The sequence below is a fragment of the Diplotaxodon limnothrissa genome, linkage group LG23 (assembly GCF_057381915.1).
Source record: "Diplotaxodon limnothrissa isolate DT_005_m linkage group LG23, D_limnothrissa_male_GT1.1, whole genome shotgun sequence".
Lineage (NCBI taxonomy): Eukaryota > Metazoa > Chordata > Actinopteri > Cichliformes > Cichlidae > Diplotaxodon > Diplotaxodon limnothrissa.
Window position 1 is genome coordinate 40,447,473 of NC_140617.1, and position 19,689 is coordinate 40,467,161.

Here is a 19,689-nt window from a genome sequence, read left to right on the forward strand (position 1 = left end):
AAATGTTGGCTATGTCAGCATGGTGTGCAATGTATCCTTAAAAAAATCTGAGGAAACTGGACAAGTGGAAGACAAAAGAAGAAGCAGTAGGCCTCAATAAATTATCTACAGCAGGTGAGCCATATCCAAAATTGGAATAAATATCTGAGAGATGCATTTGGCCCTTCATTTGGTCCACCTAATGTTCACTGAAGCTTTATTAGAATTTTTTTCACTGGGACGGTGGCTGCCAGGAAGCTATTCTTAAGAAAATGCTTAGGTATGCTAAATTAGTAAAGAACTGGACAGTGGCAACAAGTCTGATGGGGTGACTAATCCAAAATGTGTATTTTTTGTTCAAATTGTTGTCCGTGTGTACAGTGGAGGTCAGTGTGTCCAACCACCATGGAGGCTTTGTCATGGTTTGGTGCTGAATTCAACTAGTGCATTGGAGAGCTTGTCAATACTGACAGAACAGATTTTCATCCATTATGTTACCATGTGAAAAGTGTATGACTGACAGCGGCTTCATTTTACATGACATGCATGACAGTGATCCCAAACACAATGCCAATGCAATAAAAACAGACCTAAAAAGACAAGACGCACAATGAACACTATCAGTCATGGTCAGAGCTCAACATTATTGAAGCAGTGTGGGATCATCTTGACCACGAACAGAACAAAGTGCAGGAATATCCAAAAAAAAGCTTTGAATGTCCTCCATGAAGCCTGGAGAACTATCCCTGAAGCCTACTTAAAGACATGAGAAGAAAGATGCCAGAGAGAGCTCAGACTGTGATGAAGAATAAAACTGATTATAACTATTTCCAGTTTTTACAGCAAGATTTGAAGACAGATAGGGGTGGCTCAAGACTCCTCCATAAACACAATAGCTAAGTTACAGTGAAGGTGGAATTCGGCAAGAACTAACAAGAGAAATGCATTAATGTGATAAAATGAACATCTTTCCACGGCCAATTAGAAGGCCATAGTAGAGATTTTCAATAGAAAGAGTCATTTACAACCATGTCACTTTAATTTAGCAAGAAAAAATGCTTCTGTTAGTCATTTTAAGTCAAACTTCGTTGACCTCTTTCGACTGTAATTTGAGATCAAACTGAGCGTGCGCAGTCCTGCGCATATAGAGTTAATGCGTGACGTTCGCGAACGCCTCCTGTCAACAACGAACTCCCACAATTCACCGCGGTCCTTCACATTTGGCTCTGTTGCTCTGGGTGTCAAATCCAAGGTGAGTACGGTGTCTTAAAAAGAAAAGCTATCAAACATTTAACTTCACCTCTTCTGTCACGACGCTCTGCGTACACAGATACGTGCACGGTGGTGCGTTTGGTGAGAGCGGTGGTGTAACACACCGCGGTACATCAAACCGTATAAAAATGTCCGAACGCTCCCTAGTGTCAGCTAAAGCTAGCTTAGCATGTTAGCATAAGCCGCTGTTTTGTCATTTGAATGAAGGAAACGTCAAGTGTTGACCAGCAAGCAGCAACTCAGTAAAGCCGATCTAACATCTTGTAGTTATAGTAACTCTGTTTCTATAGACTGGGTGTTTGGGTTAGTAGCAAACTGAGTGTGCTAGTTAGCTATGCTCTGCCTTTGACGTGAACTAGCTAATGCTAAAGGCAGCTAGTGGTACTGATTGATAGGGAATTAGTAAAAGATAGCAAACATGTCCATGTGAAAGCGGAATTAAAGACTTTAACACGCAGAAAAAAAAATGCGTTTATCACTTATTGAGGGGTGTAATTTCAAGCCCTCAGAGTACTTTGTACCAGCACATTTCGTCCAAAATCAGTTTAAATGTCACCCAAACTCGACGCTTTGGCTCCTTCAGATGGCTCTGCACCGGTTATTCCAGCTGTCCTCCGTGCTGCGCTCTGCCGTGAGCCTGACCCTGCGCAGGAACATCGGCATCTCTGCTGTCCTCTTCCAGCGGGCCAAGGAGCTCGACCCCGTCCAGAAACTGTTCCTGGACAAGATCCGTGACTACAACAGCAAGGCCAAGTGAGTTGGTGATACCTCCAGCCACTGACAGACAAGTTTGAATAAAGTTTAGCAAACAGACTTCCAGCTCAGAGGTCAGCCGTTGGCAAAACATTAACTTTAAATGTCCTTTGGGTGCGCTCTGGCATGCACTTCACTAACATCTGTTCAAACAGCATCTCCTCCTCTTGCTGCAATCGTGCTCAGAATGTTGAACATTTTTTTTGATGCCTTTGCTCTCCCAGGACTGCTGGTGGCATTGTGGATGCAGGTCCAGCTTATCAGAAGAATCTGGGTGAAGAAGTAATCAAACTGCAGAGACTATATGGAGGAGGAGACCTCAACAAGTTCCCTGAATTCAAATTCACAGGTCTGTTTGGGCTCATGGGCTCAGCAAGTGCAGTTTGCTGAATAGTCTTTAATACTGTAGTTACAGTTTAGGTAAAAATATTTATCACTAAAGGTTTCCTTGCCACAAGGGGTCGCCACAGTGGGTAGGTCCCACAGCACTTCATTTCAAAGGGGATTTGTGTCTCTGGAGTTGAACCAGCGACCTTTCGCTTACCACTACAGCACTGGAGGCACTAAGCCTGTAAAAATGTTTTGATTTGTTTCTTTCCAGTTTAAATGAATCTTTGGGTTACTGACATAATGCGGTCGTTCTTGTTTTGTGTTATTTAAGCAAATGCCTAAAACGTGTTATTTTATGGTTAAAACTGTGCCTTTTGTTACTGATTATCGAGAAGGCGCAGGACTACAGTGACAATGGCATGTGCTTATTATGCCACAGTTGTTCCCTTCATAAATATTTATGCCTTTGCTACAGAGGAGGCAGTCTGTGATTTGAGTCTTGGGTCTATAAATAGCGTAGATGTTGTCATCAAACACAGCCAGATGACTTGCTTGAAATTGGGTCAGAAAGATTTTATTTTTTAACTTCAATGTGTTTTTGATGAAGCTAATAGTAGCCACTTTTTGTATATTTCTATACCTTTATTTTTATTTTTGTTTTAGATGTCAGAATAATCACTAATATTGCAGTGCAGGAGGAAGTGATTCACATTTTTTTCCATCTTGTCTATTTTTTTGCAGAGCCGAAGTTTGACGAGGGCGCCAAGTGAATGATGTGCATGTTGTGTATCTCCTACCTGTCACAAAATATGTTGTATTTAATAAAAAAGATAGTGGACTGAACTACGAGATCTTTGTGACTCTATAAATATGTTGTGATTGAGGCTGTGTAGTAAAATCTCGACCTAAAAATCTGAATGACTAATTTCCAGACACTCGCCCTCAAACCATGAATTTGTGCCAGGAAATGAGGGCTGCTTAGGAACTTGTATAACTAGGCCTGCACATTTTCTGCATGTCTATAAATCTGTCCCCGGGCTACTATTAAAAGACAAAAGATGTCAACATTATTTACTTTTTCCTTTGGAGCTGAAAAATGTTTAATAGCAGTTTCCCTCAAATAACCGTTTGTCGGATTGGACAAATGCAAACAAGCTCAGAACTCGAAGGTTTGATTAGAAATACTGAAAGACATCCAGCTGCAGTGACACTCCCAGAACATATGGTGAGGCACAGTTAATTTAATTTTTTAATTTGTATGTAGATATCCAAAAAGCAGCAAGCCAAATGTTGGCTGACCTAGATGCAAACTGGCTGTCAATCTGCACCGTTCTTGAGCGTTCCCCGTTATGACAAGGTCAGCGATGCATTTAAGCCTTTCCGTGATGAATGTTTTGAAACCCCAAAATAGCATCAGAAAGGGCAAGTTTCTGTCTGACCTGGTGCCTAAATTTTTTAGACTGTGCAGCCAGCCTTTAAAGCTGCGCTCAGAAAATGTACCAACATCTACCGCTGTGATTTCAAGCAGTGCACGACTTCATTAAACACACTGAAAAGAAATAGAAGTGCATGTAGTCATGGCTGTGGGTTAAAAATGTTGCTGTTTATTCTGTTAGAGGGGGAGAAAAGCAACTCTGGAAATATTTAGTTAACCTGTCTGGGAGGGAACAGGTCTGCTGGGAGATTATCACTTGAAAGATTAATGTAAAGTCTTGCCGACCGAGGCCGCTGCACTTCACTGTAGCCATCTATGGGAATACAGCAGAGACTGTGAGCATTATAAGAGATGATGCAGTTAGTTTGACGAATAAAGCAATAATGCAACTACCAGTTTTCCACATTGATAAATCTGCAGTCCACTTAATTAGATTTACACGTTCTTGTCACTTTAAGTAGAAGTCATGAATAATTCCTCTTGTCAGGTTGATGCTTGTGCTGACTGCAGCGGTGGGAGAAGTGCTGTTACTCTGAAAACTACTCAAACACATCCATATCTATATTAATGTAACACCTGAGTGTTGCGGCTGGTAAAGGCAGGCAGGGATGATAAAAACACAAGCTAATGTAAAAATGGTGAAAAAGCGAGTGACGTTTGGTTCTGATCAAACATGGATATAAAAAGTGGCAGCAAATGCTTAAGGACTTTGAGATGATGCTTTAGTAGGTAGCTGGTTACTACAGTGTACAAACATGGGGTTTGCATCAGTAACTGGCTTTGGAAGTGCAAGTTAATGGTTGTTTACAGGATTTTATAGGCAGCGCAGAAAATCAATACAGCGTAGTATCACAATATTTTGCCTGATGATATCGTATCGGTAAAGGAACACCAAATATTGGTCTTTTATTAAGTCAATCAGCACCACCGTAAAGTTATAACATTAGCTGAGCAAACTGCTAAACCATCCAACACTGGATGCACTTAGCTCGACAAAGCTACCTGAGCTAGCTAGCAGCTCAGTCACAGGAATAAAGCCAGGACAGCAACCTCCTTACATCTACAAAAGAAGAAAAACTCAGTGGCTTTTGTTGTTTACTCATGCCCACTTGTGATTGCAAAGTGTGGAGATCGGAAAGTGTACTGAGCACAAATGTGAAAGTTAAAGGTGAATTTCTGTCCATGTAGACGGCACCAGATGTGTAATTTCCAGTGATTTATCACAGGAAGTTGCTGTACCATCAGAAACAGATTGTATGTAATTGCAAACTTCACCCCATTCAATCTCAGACTGATAGCAGACTGCCTTACAGGCAGGTTTTAGTGACAGTGTTATGCTTGAAAATCTCATTTTGTTGCCAACCCCCCCAACATGTGATATAACTTGACGTAATTTGTGGTTTTGAAAAACATGCCACCTCTAGTGTATAGGCAGCTACTTCTCGTGTTGCATTCTTTCCACCATTGGAAACACGGTAATAACAAACATGGGCTTGAGTAGAAAAAACTTTATTACTGATACACTATTCAAATAAAACTCTGAAGTCATTCACACAGCCTAAAAACAGACACTCCATTTGATAATCAGTGGCACAGAAATATAAAGACATATAAAGAAAAAAGTAAGGCAAATTTTTTTTTACAAAAAAAGAACTGTGATCCATAGATAAATATGACAGACAGACAAATTAAAAAGGCACAAGGTATATAGTATATATGTATATTTATAAAAAAGACCATGCAGGCACATCAGGATGGAATGGGGTTGTCCTCAGCGTTATTGTTAAGTGGCTTCTTGTTCTTACTAAGATCACGAGTGGTCCCAGTGTCGAAGACGAAATACTGACTGAGGTAAGCTGTAGTTTTATTGAAAACAACTGAGATGCTTCCCTTATGGCTTTAAGGAGAATTCCCTGTCATGATTCAATTTTTTAAAGACAAGAAATCTATCAAATTAAACATCAGTCTTTGGTAAAAAATAAAAATTGAGTAATTAAAGCAGTTAGCCTTAGAAATTTATACTGAGAAAAAAAAGATCAATTGCAAATTCAACATCTGACCACCAGGGGGAAGCAGAGTACCATGAAACTGTACTTAATCCCATAATAGCAGGAGACATCAATGTAAGAGGCGAATACACAGCAAAGCCAGAGTAAAGAAGCCTTGCAGATTTTCTTGACATCAACCATCCGGAAGGATTGGCGGAGGAATAAAGATTGAAATTAGCACGTATTGGAAGATCAAGAGCTCGTTCTGAGTCCGAAACAAAATCAGAATCCAGTGTTGGCACCTTATCACCTTTTTTTTCTTTTTGTTTTGCTTTTGGAGAAGAAGACCAGCTTCTCAGAGCATGAACGACTGTGTGTGTTTAAAATCCTGGGGCTGAGAAGAGGGACACAAAACAAGTATTAATGTTTGCTAAATAAACTGATGATTTAAATTAAAAAGCACACACACACACACACATCAAACATCCGGTAAGTGCGAACTGCTACATTTAGGCAAAGTGAGAGGGAAAGAAGCAAACCTGAAAACAAACACTTACTTCTTGGGGTGGAGGGATGTAGTTGACATTGGACCTGGAAGACAGAAACATGGTAAGAACACCTGACAGCTCTAACCTGAGTTATATCTCGCCTGTATTAATAATGCACGTGGCAAACACAGGTAGGAAGAACAGTCAGAGCGAGCTCGTCATTAGGCAGCACTGGAACAAAGTGGAGAGCAAAGTGTAAGGAAAGTGCTGCAGTTTGTCGCAGGAGGGCTTGTGTATGTGCATTTGGAGAATGAGAGACCTTTTTTAATCAATCAAGATGTGCAGACTTTAATTGCTCTAACAATAATTTGTTAATTATTTAGGAGTTACAGCCATTTCTATAGACTGCTGTGGTATACAGGGGCGGGATTATGAAAACCGTGGTGATGATCAGAGCTTTAAATGTGCCTGTAAGCAGATACGATTCGGAGAGAGTCGGGGTAATGCTTTTCTCATTTCCGATCTTTACACCAAGCTAACGTCTCCTGTTTGAATAAACAGCTATGAGAGTGCTATTGATCTCCTTTCAACATGACAAGCTCGATGTTAAAAAACAGCTCCCTGAATTTCTTTCTTCCACATTTACAGTCATTTTAAATAGTGCAAAAGAGGGATTTGCACATTGAAAAGTTGCAATTTAATTGTTTTTTTTAAAATATATAATATATGTATGAAAATTAATCCTGTGGAGCTTTAACAGAGTGATTATCCAGATGTCTGACAATTAAAAACAATAAACAACTTGCATGTATGAGTTTTACTTATATTGGCTTCATTGACATTTAATGCTTAAAATTCTATCGGGCAATTTACCTCACCTCGGAGATGTAGAGATCTTAAAAACTCGTGTATCAAATATGACACACTCGGTGTTACAGGATTAAGCAATCAAGGCTGAATGATGGTCAGAGCGCTGCCCTTTTGTCTGCCACGAGTTCAACGCTCAGTGAAAGTTGCAGCTTCAAAAAATCAGGTTGAAAATTAAAAATATCTATATTTACGTTTCTTTGGGTTGTGAATGGAGATAAATTGGTGCCAATTTGAGACCTCATCAAAACTGTTGAAATTTTTACTTCTTGCTTCCGTTTATGATGTTTGACCTCATTTCCTCCCCTAAATGGTTCATTACACAAACTCACTGGCAAATGAAAACCAAATTTTTGTTCACAGGAAAATCAGTTTTCGACCAGAATCTGCGAACATCTTGAATCAGAGAAGACTTTAATGTAGTTTAATGTGATTTAAATGTAACAATTATGTGTTCAATCTGAAACTAAAAGCCGAAGAACCTGTGTTTTTCCAGATGAGGGAACTTTTAGTGCATACATCCAACTGTAGGTGTGTTTTCACCATTCAAAACAAAAAAGTTCACATAGTCAACTTTGACTTGTAAGTACGTTTGACATACTCATTTTCTTTAACTGTAAATAATGTGGAATTGATCAGAGATGCTGTAAAACGCCATTTATGAACACTGGAATCATTCATCGTGAACTGTTTGCATCTGCAGAGATGTGCAAAGGTCCTTTTGTTCAGCAACAGTATTGTGTTGCAGCGGCACGCGGTGTTAAAAGTCTAAGTGATCGCGTTAGCGGAGCTGTGAACTGTTGTGTAATGCATTTGGCTTGCTGAGTGTCTGGCACATCAACCTCTATGGCTTTAATTATAGTCTCGAAATCACCTCCAAAAATAAGTCTTTTGGAAGTGATCCTCTTCTAAGAAATTAAAACTATTTCACAGGGAAAAAATAAAAATATCAATAACCCATAACTTAGCCAGTAAATTTAAAGTTGTAGCCAAAAAGATGTTCAGCTTTAAATGAAGACAGGAAACAAGTAGCTTGGCTCTCTGTGAGCAAAAGAAATCTTCTTACCGGCACCTCTAAAGCTCAGTAATTAACACGTACCTGGGTAATAAACACAAACAGCCAAAACAACATATGGTTTTAATGGTGGGTCAGGTTCTGCGGTTCCTCCAAAGTCTCGCTGTCTGCGAAGCAGTTACGTCTGTTTATTTTATTTCCTAATGTGCCACACTCACATGTCCTCAGCTCTGTGCAGGGTTTGGCTGCTGATGTGGGCTGCACCATGACACTGGGAGATCCAAAATGACCTGCGGGGGGTCAGGGCATGGGCTTTAACAAGAAGCATGCCCTCGTGGACTCGTACTGCACACCATGCTTTGGAGTGTGAGTATTAGTGTGAAGTCATCCGTAAAGATGTGCAGCTTAACTGTTGGTTTGGAAATCTGGAACATTTGTAACCTAAATCTGTCAACCTCCACATTTGATTTCTATTCCATGCATTTAGCTCTCTGTTAAATTTACCCCACAGGATTGTGCATTCAGATTTATACCTGGAAAGCCAAAAGATACCACAATTAACATGCACAGGCGCCCAACCAATTATGTCTCTGGAACTGCTGGTTGGACAACAATGACATTCACTCATATGCTTAGGTTTAGTCAGGCATGTTGAATCATAGTGGATTCTGTCATTCTGCAACAAAACAAGCAAAGAAATGACCCTGACCAGTGTTTTATGGTCATTTGTGTGTAGTTTTTAGCAATGCCAGACCTCTAAACTCTCATCTTTGGAATAATATTACTAGTAGTAGAAGTCCTAATAGTCCATCTAATATTTGATCAATGACCTGAATTCCAACAGACGTTGGAAACCCAAATGAAAAAGTAAGAATCAAAATAGGCAGAACTAATATGTTCAAGCCCACTTTTAAATTACATAGAGAAGTAAACCAAGATGTTCAAGCTTATTTGAGCACACTTTATGAATGACATTTCATAAACCAGCAAGCATGCAGCCAATCACATGCAGCAATCCAACACCGCAGTATTAAAAAGCTCAAACTGTGTGACTGCCTTTTGTTTGAGCAATGCATTTAATAGCTGGAGTTACCCAAGGCTCCAGTTTAGGCCCCTTTAAAGGCACAGTGTGTAAAATCTCACCACTAGGTGTCAGTAGACTGCAGATTACAGGCAATTGATTTCTGTTTTCTTACCCTCCTAACATTAGCTAATATCTAATAAGCTGAGAGTAAGTAATTGTGACAATATCGGGAATAAATAAGCCTGTTCATGAAGTGCCAGTCACGTTAACTCTTTCCTTCACGTTTTCACTTCTTTGGTGTGGGAGACCTCTTCTCAGATGATTAAACATAGGTATGATCATTCATATTTAAGTCTGAAGTTGTACACATGAATTAAAATTCAAATCAAGTTTAAATTTGGATTGAACTGATTTAATAACAAACTACTGCTAAATGCAGAAAAAAGCTTGTCTTGCTAGAATGGTAGACTAACTAAAAACACAAGGAATCAAAAACATAAGCAAAGCTTGCGGCATGTGAATGCCATGAGTTCTCTTCTCCATCATTAGTGGACTACACGTGGTCAGGCAATGTCCATTTCAGCCACTGTAATTAGGATGGAGGAGAACATGGTGGCTTCCACTAACTGTGCTCTATGCTTTCTATCAAACACTGAAACACTGACGACTGCAGCTGAGAGCAACTTGGGGTTCAGTATCAAGGATATTTAGGATCGAAGCACCAACCTTCCAATCAGTTCCTGCTTTACCTCCTTAACTCCACAAACTAAACACCAAAGAATGCATATTTATGTGTACAGCTGACTGTACCTTTAAAGACCTGTACTATATCTAGTTCCTTACTACAACTAGAGCTGGGCAATATAAGATTTTTTCATATCACGATATGTTTTTTTCCATTTCAGGCGATAACGATATATATCACGATATAAGCCAAATAACTATATTTGTAAGATTTAAATGCGCCGTTGCTCACAAGTAAAATGTGAAATAATCAGCAGCTTGTTTTTATTTAAATATTTATTTCCCATAATAAGTTCAACAGGGTAGATGTACTTAAGGAACATGAGACTTTTTCAGATAAATAAAGGCAAATATTGCAAACTACACAAAAGGCAGCCGCTAAAGCGTTTAAGTTTCAAAATAGAACAAACGAAACAGACTACTAAATTGTCAATTCCACTTAGAAACAAAATATTAATTCTAAAAATAAATCTTAGTTTGTTTTACAGAAGAACAGACAAAACTGACTAACTTTTGTCAATATCAAATAAACTGAGAACTAAAAGGAAATTCTCAATCTCTCCTTGTTGTATAGCTTAGCTTTTCAAACAGTTTTAACAGTTACTTTAGTCTGACAAAAGCCGAATGACGAATTAGCGCTTCCAGTCAGAGACTGAGGCTACGTCCACACGTACACGGGTATTTTTGAAAACGGAGATTTTCCGTTTTCGTTTTAAAAAATAATCCCGTCCACACGTAAAGGCAGAAATGAAGGAAAACGCTGCTATGAACATGCCAAAGCAGCAGGTGGAGCTAGATTCCTAACCGTGCAGAAATGTTGGCCAATCAGAAGTCTAGAAGCCTCGGTGGGAAAAAGTAAACAAAGCTGGGGCATAGAAGCAGAACCGAGTCGTATGTGTGGACGGACAGTAACTGTGTGTATATGTAAGCATTTAAACACTGCAGAGAGTAGAATTAACAGTAACAGTATTGTAGAAATTCATTTCACAGAAACAATAACGTGGCGCACAGTGTGACGTCAAAAAATGCGCACATCTTTGACGCTGCGTTTTCTCCGTTTTTCTAGTCCACACGTAAATGCAAAAACGGAGTTTTCAAAAATATCCACCCTGGCCGGAGTTTTTAAAAATCTTCGTTTTCAGTGACCAAAAACGCCGCTTACGTGTGGACGAAAGGTGCAAACACATAGAAAAAATCTGCGTTTTCAAAAATACCCAGGTACGTGTGGGTATTGAGCATGCACCAGTTTATTGTATTTCCAGACTTGCTTTCGGCACAATTTACAGTGCGCGCAACTCTGTTTTTTGTCAGACTTGAAATAGCCGAAATACCTTCACACTACGGAACTTCTATGGCTCTTCCGTTCGACAATCTCTCCGGCATTGGAACCATCATCTGTTTTCTCTTCGGTAACCTTCGGTCACGCTCGGTTGATTTTTCTAGTCGGCACACTCATTTCCTTCATTACCCGGGCGGTACGGTGGCTGGCTGCTTCCCAAACAAATACACATGTGCGGCTTGGCACTTGTGCTGTACGTAACAAGTCACGTGACGTGACGCTGCGGCTGTGATTGGTTCGGCTCTGCGCTACTTAATTTGGATTGGCTGTTCTTTTTTTTTTTTTTTTTTTAAGAGGATGAGAGCGGCGAGGTCTATCGCAATAGTTTAATTTTTCTATCGAGAAAAAGTTATATCGCGATACATATCGTTATCGTTCTATCGCCCAGCTCTAACTACAACCGATCATTTCAAGTATTCACCATACACTGTGAAATCACTAGTGCCTCATTTGAAATAAAAGAAGTAAACTGTTTCCTTCTTCTTTGGCTAATATTTTCCAACAGGATCTTAAGTGAGCAACTAAATGTGACCGCAGCTACGCTTTTTAGTATCCTAAAAAAAAAAGCCAGAACAGTCCGAACTGTGCTTCATTCAACCAACATTCATCTACGACGACTGAAAACACATCCGCTGTCAGTCCTCAGCATGAAATAACATTCATCCATCTAACCAGGTGCCCGAGGGACCATTTTTCTCTTAGATGCCACAATCTAGATCTGCATCGCCGCTCAGTAAATTTGTACCCACTATCGGTGCATCAGAAATCATGTCGCATTGTCTTTGATTCTTTGTGAAGAAGCCTGTTCTATAAATAGGAAGTTGACACTGACAACTCCAGTTAGCTCAGCAGGATAAGCATCAGACTTTAACCCAGACAAAGAGCTTTCGCATCAGCTTTAAGGAGAGCTCTACGCTGACTCCCCATCAAACTCCAAGCAGTAACAAGCCAGTAATCAAATAACATAAAGTCAGGCGAGTCAGACCTGGGATACGAGGCCATGCATTTATGTCTCTGTGTCTTCTGGAACCTCTTTACACCCACTCTGGTGTGTTTGGAGGGCAGTGTCTGTAAGACGGGTGTAAGCGCCTTCAGCTATGCCACACTCTCATTCTTCAATATCCAAATAATCCTTTTCAAATTACCCGTCCAATCAGTTTAATTGCCTATAATTCCTTCTACTGCCAATATTTTCCTTCTTGCTGATTAACAGCCTGTAATTATTCCATAATTATGTAGCACTGATTGTTTCCCCCACAGCCCTGTTTTGAGGAGGGAGGAGGCGGGTGGAGTGGTCATCTGTCTGGCTGTATTTTGACATGAATTCAACATTAGTACATCTGCTTGGAAGTGGAAATCAATTCTAAAAAAAAAAAAAAATCAATCAAAATAATAGCAAAAAAACTTTTTCCCAGGGTTTTGCATCTGTTGCCGCCAATCAAATGACCCAGTGAGTTGAAAAGCAGGCACTGCTGCATCTCAAATGAAAACACACACTCACACACAGCCACAGCTGTCACTCCATACAGTCCTGACTCAGCACACAGATGCAGACAGGCCGGCTAAGTGCAACAACAATCCACCCCTCCCCACCGCCTCCCCTCGACTTCAGCGTGTAAGATATTAGCTTGTGTTTGTTCACATCAATGTTAATTTAATCACAAAGCTCTTACCTTCCTCTGTGTCCTGTTGATGAATGAGCCGGGACCGTGGAAGAGAAAACAGAGTCAATGTCATTCTTTTTTTGGCGGGAATTGAAAACAGTTTCTATATTAATTGGTGCACTGTGGAGTGGTTATCGGACTGCCAAGACAGCCACACAAACTCACGGCTGAAGAAGCCGTTCCTCTGTAACAGGAAACCGCCGCATCCACAGATGAGCACGGCCAGGAAGACCCCCAACACTGTTGCCACTATCGCTGTGATGTTGACGTCCTCTGGAAGTGTGAATGAAGACTGAATTATGAGCTGTTTACTCGCTAATTTATTGAAGCAGCGAGACACAAGATAAATCAGGAAGCAGCAAATAAAGCAAAGTAATCTCCTAAAGTGGGAAGCTGTACTGCAGCGTTCCTATAATTTAATAAAGTCCACTTAATATGCTTTTCTTTTTGTCATATATATACAGTTACAATGATGAACGCTCATCTTAAACAAGTAATGCCTGTGAGCCACAAGCTCAGGTCACACACTGCTGTAAATGCTCTGTTTTAGACAGGCTTCTCCTCTCGTGGCTCTGTGTGATGTCACTGAGAGCAGCAACCCCTAATATGGCCATCTGTGATTGCAAAAGCTCCACCCACCTGCTGTTAAAACATTAATGAGCCAATGGGAAGCAAGTGGGAGGAGCTAGTTTCAGACAGATGGACTGCACCAGGCTCAGTGTAAAATAAACTACTTTTTAAAATCAAGCACAGCTGCTCCTGCACAGTCCAAGAATAAAAAATATGGAGCTGAAAATGAGCATAACAGGTCTACTTAAAGTGCTTAAATGGTAGTGTGCATTAACGTAGAGCACATTACATGATTTATTAACAAGCCCAGCACTTATTTTCATCAACAGCGTCGTTTTATATTTTGTAATTTGGCCCACACTGGCCACAGGATCTCTTCAAACTGTAGGCTAGGCTATAAATGTGTCCAGACTTTAGAAGCAGGGTGGAATGAACTTAGTGGGCTTTTCCTCTCCACTGCATCCTTGATTTTGTCTGGTGCTGAAAGGTGTGGGGGATGAGGCGGGATTTAGTGTGGAAACGCACACACACACACACACCTATCGTCATATGCTTGGCCTCGCACATCTTGGGTAGTCCCACTCCGTTGGATGCCAGGCAACTGTATCGGCCAGTGTCCTCTTTGGCTACAGATTTAAACTCCTGTGGAAGAGAAAAACCAACCAACAAACCTCTATTATTAGAAAGAGCACGCTTTAAAGTGAAGTGTCTTCTGTCCTGACGTGTCCTTGAGGAAGAATCAGGAATGCTACCTTGTATCAAACCGAAGAGCAACTCAGCAGAAGCATCTTTATGCTTACACGATACTACAGTGTGCAACATTTGCCTGGTTTTCTTTATCTGCATGCACACACACTTATTTGTCTCACCAGAACTCCTGTGCGCGAGTTGATTAGATAGGTTGCGTTGGCATGACGGGGCGGGTTCATTGGCTGGTTGTCCTTGTACCAGGAGTAAGTGGCAGGTGGGATGCTGTGCTGGTCCCTGCAACTCAGCTGTACCACTGAGCCAGTCACTGCTGAGCTGGGGATTTCACAGAGTGGGGTTTGAGGCGGCACTAAAAGAACGGGCAGAAAAATCACACCAATGTAAGCCAAAAAACATTCCCATCTTTAAAATAGTCTGAATGTTCTTATTACAGCAGATTCCCATCTCAGTCAGTGGTACCTAGGACTTTAAGCGTTACATTGGTCTCGCCCAGGTTGACAGAGTCTTTAGGAGCACTGATCTCACAGCGGTACTCTCCAGCATCCTCCTGGGTCACTTTTTTCAGCGTCACTGTCGCTCCTTCAATGGTCGCCCGGCCCTCAAAGGGACCTGAGAGAAAGAATAGAAGGTCAGAAGTGGAAATGTCTTCCATGGCTGTGGGCTACAGCCACTCCATGTTATAATCTACGGTCTGCAATACTGCCACCCAAAATTTAATAACCAGTAGCAATTGAACAATTGCAGCATGAGTAAAATAATCTACTATTAAATGTTTTCTTTTTTTTAACCACTGCTATAATTTGGAGACATTTTGAGTCGCTGTAAACCCAACACTGAGGATTTCTTATACTGTCATGCAGCTGGACTTTTGTAGACATTACCCAATGGAGGTGTATGTGAAAACGCAAATGTCCAAGTCTGATCAGACAGCCACGGAGTGCATGTTTGTGTGTGGGTAATAATCTGGTACAGCTATCGAGTGGCTGTCCTGTGTCCAGCCTGTTGTACGCTCTACTTCATCGTCAGGAGTTTGTGTGTATCACTGGTAAAGGTGGGTGGATCGATCTAAATATCGATACCGATACTACCGATATTTTGGTTGGATGGTCTTAGAGCAGGGTGTCCGACTCCAGGCCTCAAGGGCCGGTGTCCTGCAGGTTTTAGATGTGTCCTTGACGCAACACAGCTGATTTAAATGGCTAAATGACCTCCTCAACATGTCTTAAAGTTCTCCACAGGCCTGGTAATGAACTAATGATTTGATTCAGGTGTATTGACCCAGGGTGAGATCTAAAACCTGCCCTCGAGGCCTGGAGTTGAACACCCCTGTCTTAGAGACATGCTAGCATGATAAGATTGATGCTTTGTTTTTATCTGCTAGGTTCAGTATGTTATATTTTTTTTAATGAAAGACAATGTACCTCATACCTTTTTGTGTTTGACTGTCACATCTATTTTATTTATAGCTTGTAGCACATTTAAACAACAGAAGTGGACCCAACGTGCTATAGAGACAGACACGGTTACATTTCCGGTCTCCCAAAAAAAAAAAGTTTCAAAATACACGAAAAGCTGAAATTAGCTGGAAAGTAAAAATCACAATGATTTAGTAGTTATCTAAATTTACTGCAAAAAATAACATTAAAATGTATTAAAATAATTTGCAAATTGATGAGGATTCATCTCATAAACGATCAAACACTGCTCTTCCCTACATAAGCTGCTTTCAAGCATTGGTATCTGTAACACTGGTCCTATATTTACTTGGTATTCGCACTGCACTAATAAATGGCTTTAGTTACAGGGATTTCATCAGGTTAGGTTTTTAGCCAAGACAAGAAATCCTTCTGTATTCACTATGAAACTTACACAAATCAACTTTTAAGAATTTAGAAAACTATTATGCATTTTCTCCAATGATGTAGCGCTGTGCAAGTGTTGGATAACCCTTCATTCCTTTACATTTCCTTCCATGGAGCCACACTTTCTTGTAAGCCTTTAAAGTTGTTTTGAACAGTACATCTTCAGGCTTTCTGAAGGTCTTTCAAAGTTTTTATTTGGCTGCTTTTTCACTCATTTTCAATCCAGTGCTTGTACCTGACCATTCTCAGAAGAAGGATTTATGTGTGTGTGTGTGTGTGTGTGTGTGTGTGTGTGTGTGTGTGTGTGTGTGTGTGTGTGTGTGTGTTAACCCACTTAATGCCGACTTATTCAAGAGTGAAAAAAGTACCTAACTTGAGAGATGAACCAGTGTTGTGTCTACACATAACAGACAACTTGGGCGCTTTGTTACTAGCAGCCTCATTTGTTCCCATTTCTTTAGTTTAATCTATGAAAAATTCTATTTGATTCGATATTTGGTTTAAATCATTGTCAGTATATACAGAGGAGGTCAGGGGAAAGGTACGACAGTGTCTACAGCCATCTGGTTTGTGGCTGCATGTCAGCCAGTGGTGCTCGGGATCTTGCAAAAATTGATTGAATTATGAATGGAGGAAAGCACCATCAGTTTTTGATTCATGATGCAATACCATCTGGAAAGCATCTTATTGGCAACAGCTTCATTTTTCAGCATGACAGTTATTCCAAACACACGTCAATGCAGTAAAAGCATATCTGGATAGAAAAACACACAATGGAGCACTATGAGTCATGGATTGGCCTCCCTAGAGCTCAGACCACAACATTACTGAAGCAGTGTGGAAGCATGTTGATAGAGAACAGAACAAAGGGCAGAAACATCCAAAGCTCTTCTTTGGATGTCCTTCAAGAAGCCTGGAGAATAATTCCTGAAGACTTCTTAGAGACATGACAAGAAAGCTGCCAAAGAGTGTGATGGAGAATAAAGGTGGCCATACCAAATATTGACCAAATATTAGCTTGTTGTCTCCCTAAGAAACTGGTTCCCAACAACCTTTTTGTGACCTTTGGTGTTCAAATGTATCCAGTATTTACTTTCAATATTATTCATACATACCTTTTAGCTACTACACCTAAACATTACCAGTGGTTAGCTAAACATTTCAACTGTTTATCCATACTTTAAGTTACTAGCTTAACAGTTAATCAATACGGTTAGCCAACATTTTAAAAGCTAGGAATACGTTTTAGCTAGCCACTGTTTTACGTGTTTATCTATTATGTTAAGCTAATTTGTTTATTAGTAATATTAGATAATACTTTCATATAGTAGCCATACTTTCAGTAATCTATTTGAACTTCCTCTTGATTTTTGGACCATTACACATATATATATATATATATATATATATATATATATATATATATATATATATATATATATATATATATATATATATATATATATATATATATATATATATATATATATTTTTTTTTTTTTTTTTTTTTTTTTTTTTTTAATTTATTTACTTATTTATTCATTTTTAATCCTTCCTGGGTTCTTTTTGGTGTGCTCCCCCCACACAATTTGTTAACTTTACCACCACTTGGTTGTTCAATTGAAACAGTTAAACTGACATTTCCACATATATGTCCCGGTTACATCAAGTACTCCTGGTTGGGGAATCCCCTCTACCTAAGGGGCTGGGGAATTTTTCTTAAAACAGTAAACTATAACATGATATCTCAGCTGAAATTAAAATAATAAATTTTACAATCCGCAGTCGTGCAGTTTACATAACTCCATATCAAAAAGCTGTTATCTCAGAGAGATAAGGACGACTTCCATGGCAAGGCTTGTCATGAATTCACAAGATATAGCAGCAATTTCTAAGAAGCAGCCTCACATTATGAACACAGTAACTATTCATAGCACCTTTAAAACTAACTTCAGCCGTAAAGCAGCCAATGAAGAGGCAGCGATGGGTCAAAGGCATTTCAAAGCCTTGACATATTTGAGAAAACTGTCAGGCTAACTGCACCGCCTTTAAAAACGACTGGCCCGGGTGAAAGCTGCTGGGATTCATTATTTATTTCGCCCATTAAATTCAAATCCTAAAACATAAAGATGAGAGATCAAGGACAAGAGACACATAGACTGTGAAATATCTCACCCGTACCCAAGTGTTTTGTTTTTTGTGGGGGGGGGGGGGTTTGTGTGGCACACCCTATCCAGCTGGTACTGCAAGCTGATTACAACAAATGTCCTGTTTGTTCACCGAGAAGATGGAGAGCGACGGGATGCTTTCTCACCTCGAAACTTTCCACCAAAGAACACAAAGGAGACGTCTTTCCCCTTCTTCTTCCATTCGATGCGCGGTTGCTGGTCTTTCTCTGTATAGAATATGCAGGACAGCACTGCATCTAAAGAGGGAGTGTGACCAATGAGATATTTATTCCACAGCAGCAAAGGATCAGTGGCATTTTTAACTGCTTGGGCTATTTATAGCCTTATGATTTATTTTGACAGAGAGAATCAGATAGAAGCTTGGTTAGAAAAAACAAACCAAAAAAGACCAAAACGTGGAAGCGGCCCACAGGAGGGCTGCTTTATTTCCCCGCCTCACCTTTGTGCTCCTCTACCTCCACTTTATGTCTGTTGGTCGTCACTGTGACAGGAACAGAGGGGGAACCTGGTGAAAGAGGAGGAGAGGGGAGGGAGAGTGGGAGATAAAACGAGAGGTGAGAGCAGTTCAGAATGCAATATCACTCATCATCCATTAGGGGGCAAGGTGAATTGGGTAAAGTGCTCCACATTGCCCGCTAACTGCAAGAGGAGAATACTTAATGGCCGTCTCTGGTGTCTTGCTCCACTGTCTGAGGTAAAGACGTCAGTCGTCTTTCTCCAGGATATCTGGAGTTAAGGACGGGATTACTCCCTCCGTCGATTTAATCCGGCGGGGTTAAGGAGCAGCCTGCTGTATGTTTAGATAGAAAGAGTCACCAGTCATTACATTGGGGAGGGGGGCTGGGTCAGATTAACCTGATGTATGGTAGGCATTAGCTTCTACCTATGTTTGGGTTTCCCTGATATCAGTGTGTCATTGACACAGGAAGAGGAAGCAGCTGTGTTTCCTGCGTGCTGATTGGTTTAAGGGGAGGATTACTGTCTGGTCGTCCTGTGATTAATTAGAGGTTAAGGATGGGTGAAGGATGTATGATGGAGAAGCAGTTCGGAATCGTGAAGGCAGGAACAGGAAAAGCACTAAAACACACAGAGAGTCTAACTTCAGCCTGAAAAAGGTTTTCAGACTGAAGGCTGCACAGCTGGGAAATTACAGAATAAATGTTGAATGGGCCTCTGGGGTACTGGGGAACATTATGGCTTTCAAAACTTCTAAAAAACTTATAATTTGGCTAAAAGAGGATTTCTTCTTCATACGTTCTTGAAAGCTCATTAACTTCCCTCGCCCTTGCAAGCACGCACACACACGCACACACTTTCCTGCCATTGTTCCTGGAAACAGCACAACTCAAATCTCATGGTTGTAACTTTAAACACAAGTGTGACAACATATATTGTCACATCTCCACTTTCCTGTGTAGGGCCCATTGTCACCAGATTACAGTGAGTAAGAGAAGCTTTCCCT

At 40.4% G+C, this 19,689-nt stretch overlaps 2 protein-coding genes across 4 annotated transcripts in view; one reads left to right on the top strand and one right to left on the bottom strand.

Annotated features, from left to right (window-relative positions):
* The first annotated feature begins 1,132 nt into the window (after positions 1-1,132).
* On the top strand, positions 1,133-3,386 carry atp5pf (ATP synthase peripheral stalk subunit F6). Its single transcript, XM_085348137.1, has 4 exons — positions 1,133-1,231; positions 1,835-2,004; positions 2,229-2,353; positions 3,076-3,386. Exons 1-4 carry the CDS (start codon positions 1,133-1,135, stop codon positions 3,102-3,104), a joined length of 423 nt encoding a protein of 140 aa, XP_085204263.1. The 3' UTR covers positions 3,105-3,386.
* A 1,910-nt stretch (positions 3,387-5,296) lies between these two features.
* Positions 5,297-19,689, bottom strand: part of jam2a (junctional adhesion molecule 2a) — a 21,194-nt gene continuing 6,801 nt past the window's right edge. Inside the window, exons 2-11 of one of the 3 annotated variants that reach the window (XM_085347927.1) lie at positions 18,667-18,732; positions 18,353-18,463; positions 14,636-14,785; positions 14,338-14,525; positions 14,008-14,110; positions 13,064-13,171; positions 12,908-12,923; positions 8,346-8,417; positions 6,315-6,348; positions 5,297-6,151 (exon numbers count right to left, since the gene is read on the bottom strand). In XM_085347927.1, coding sequence (XP_085204053.1) covers positions 6,113-6,151; positions 6,315-6,348; positions 8,346-8,417; positions 12,908-12,923; positions 13,064-13,171; positions 14,008-14,110; positions 14,338-14,525; positions 14,636-14,785; positions 18,353-18,463; positions 18,667-18,732 — 887 coding nt within the window. In that variant the 3' untranslated portion in view covers positions 5,297-6,112. Of the gene's footprint in view, positions 6,152-6,314; positions 6,377-8,345; positions 8,418-12,907; positions 12,924-13,063; positions 13,172-14,007; positions 14,111-14,337; positions 14,526-14,635; positions 14,786-18,352; positions 18,464-18,666; positions 18,733-19,689 lie in introns of all 3 variants that reach the window. The other 2 variants (XM_085347926.1, XM_085347928.1) reach the window with 2 other exon arrangements.

Coding starts and splice junctions, on each gene's coding strand:
- atp5pf (XM_085348137.1), top strand. CDS start 1,133: ATGCGTGACGTTCGCGAACGCCTCCTGTCAACAACGAACTCCCACAAT. Junction 1,232..1,834: donor CTCTGGGTGTCAAATCCAAG/GTGAGTACGGTG, acceptor TGGCTCCTTCAG/ATGGCTCTGCACCGGTTATT. Junction 2,354..3,075: donor CCCTGAATTCAAATTCACAG/GTCTGTTTGGGC, acceptor ATTTTTTTGCAG/AGCCGAAGTTTGACGAGGGC.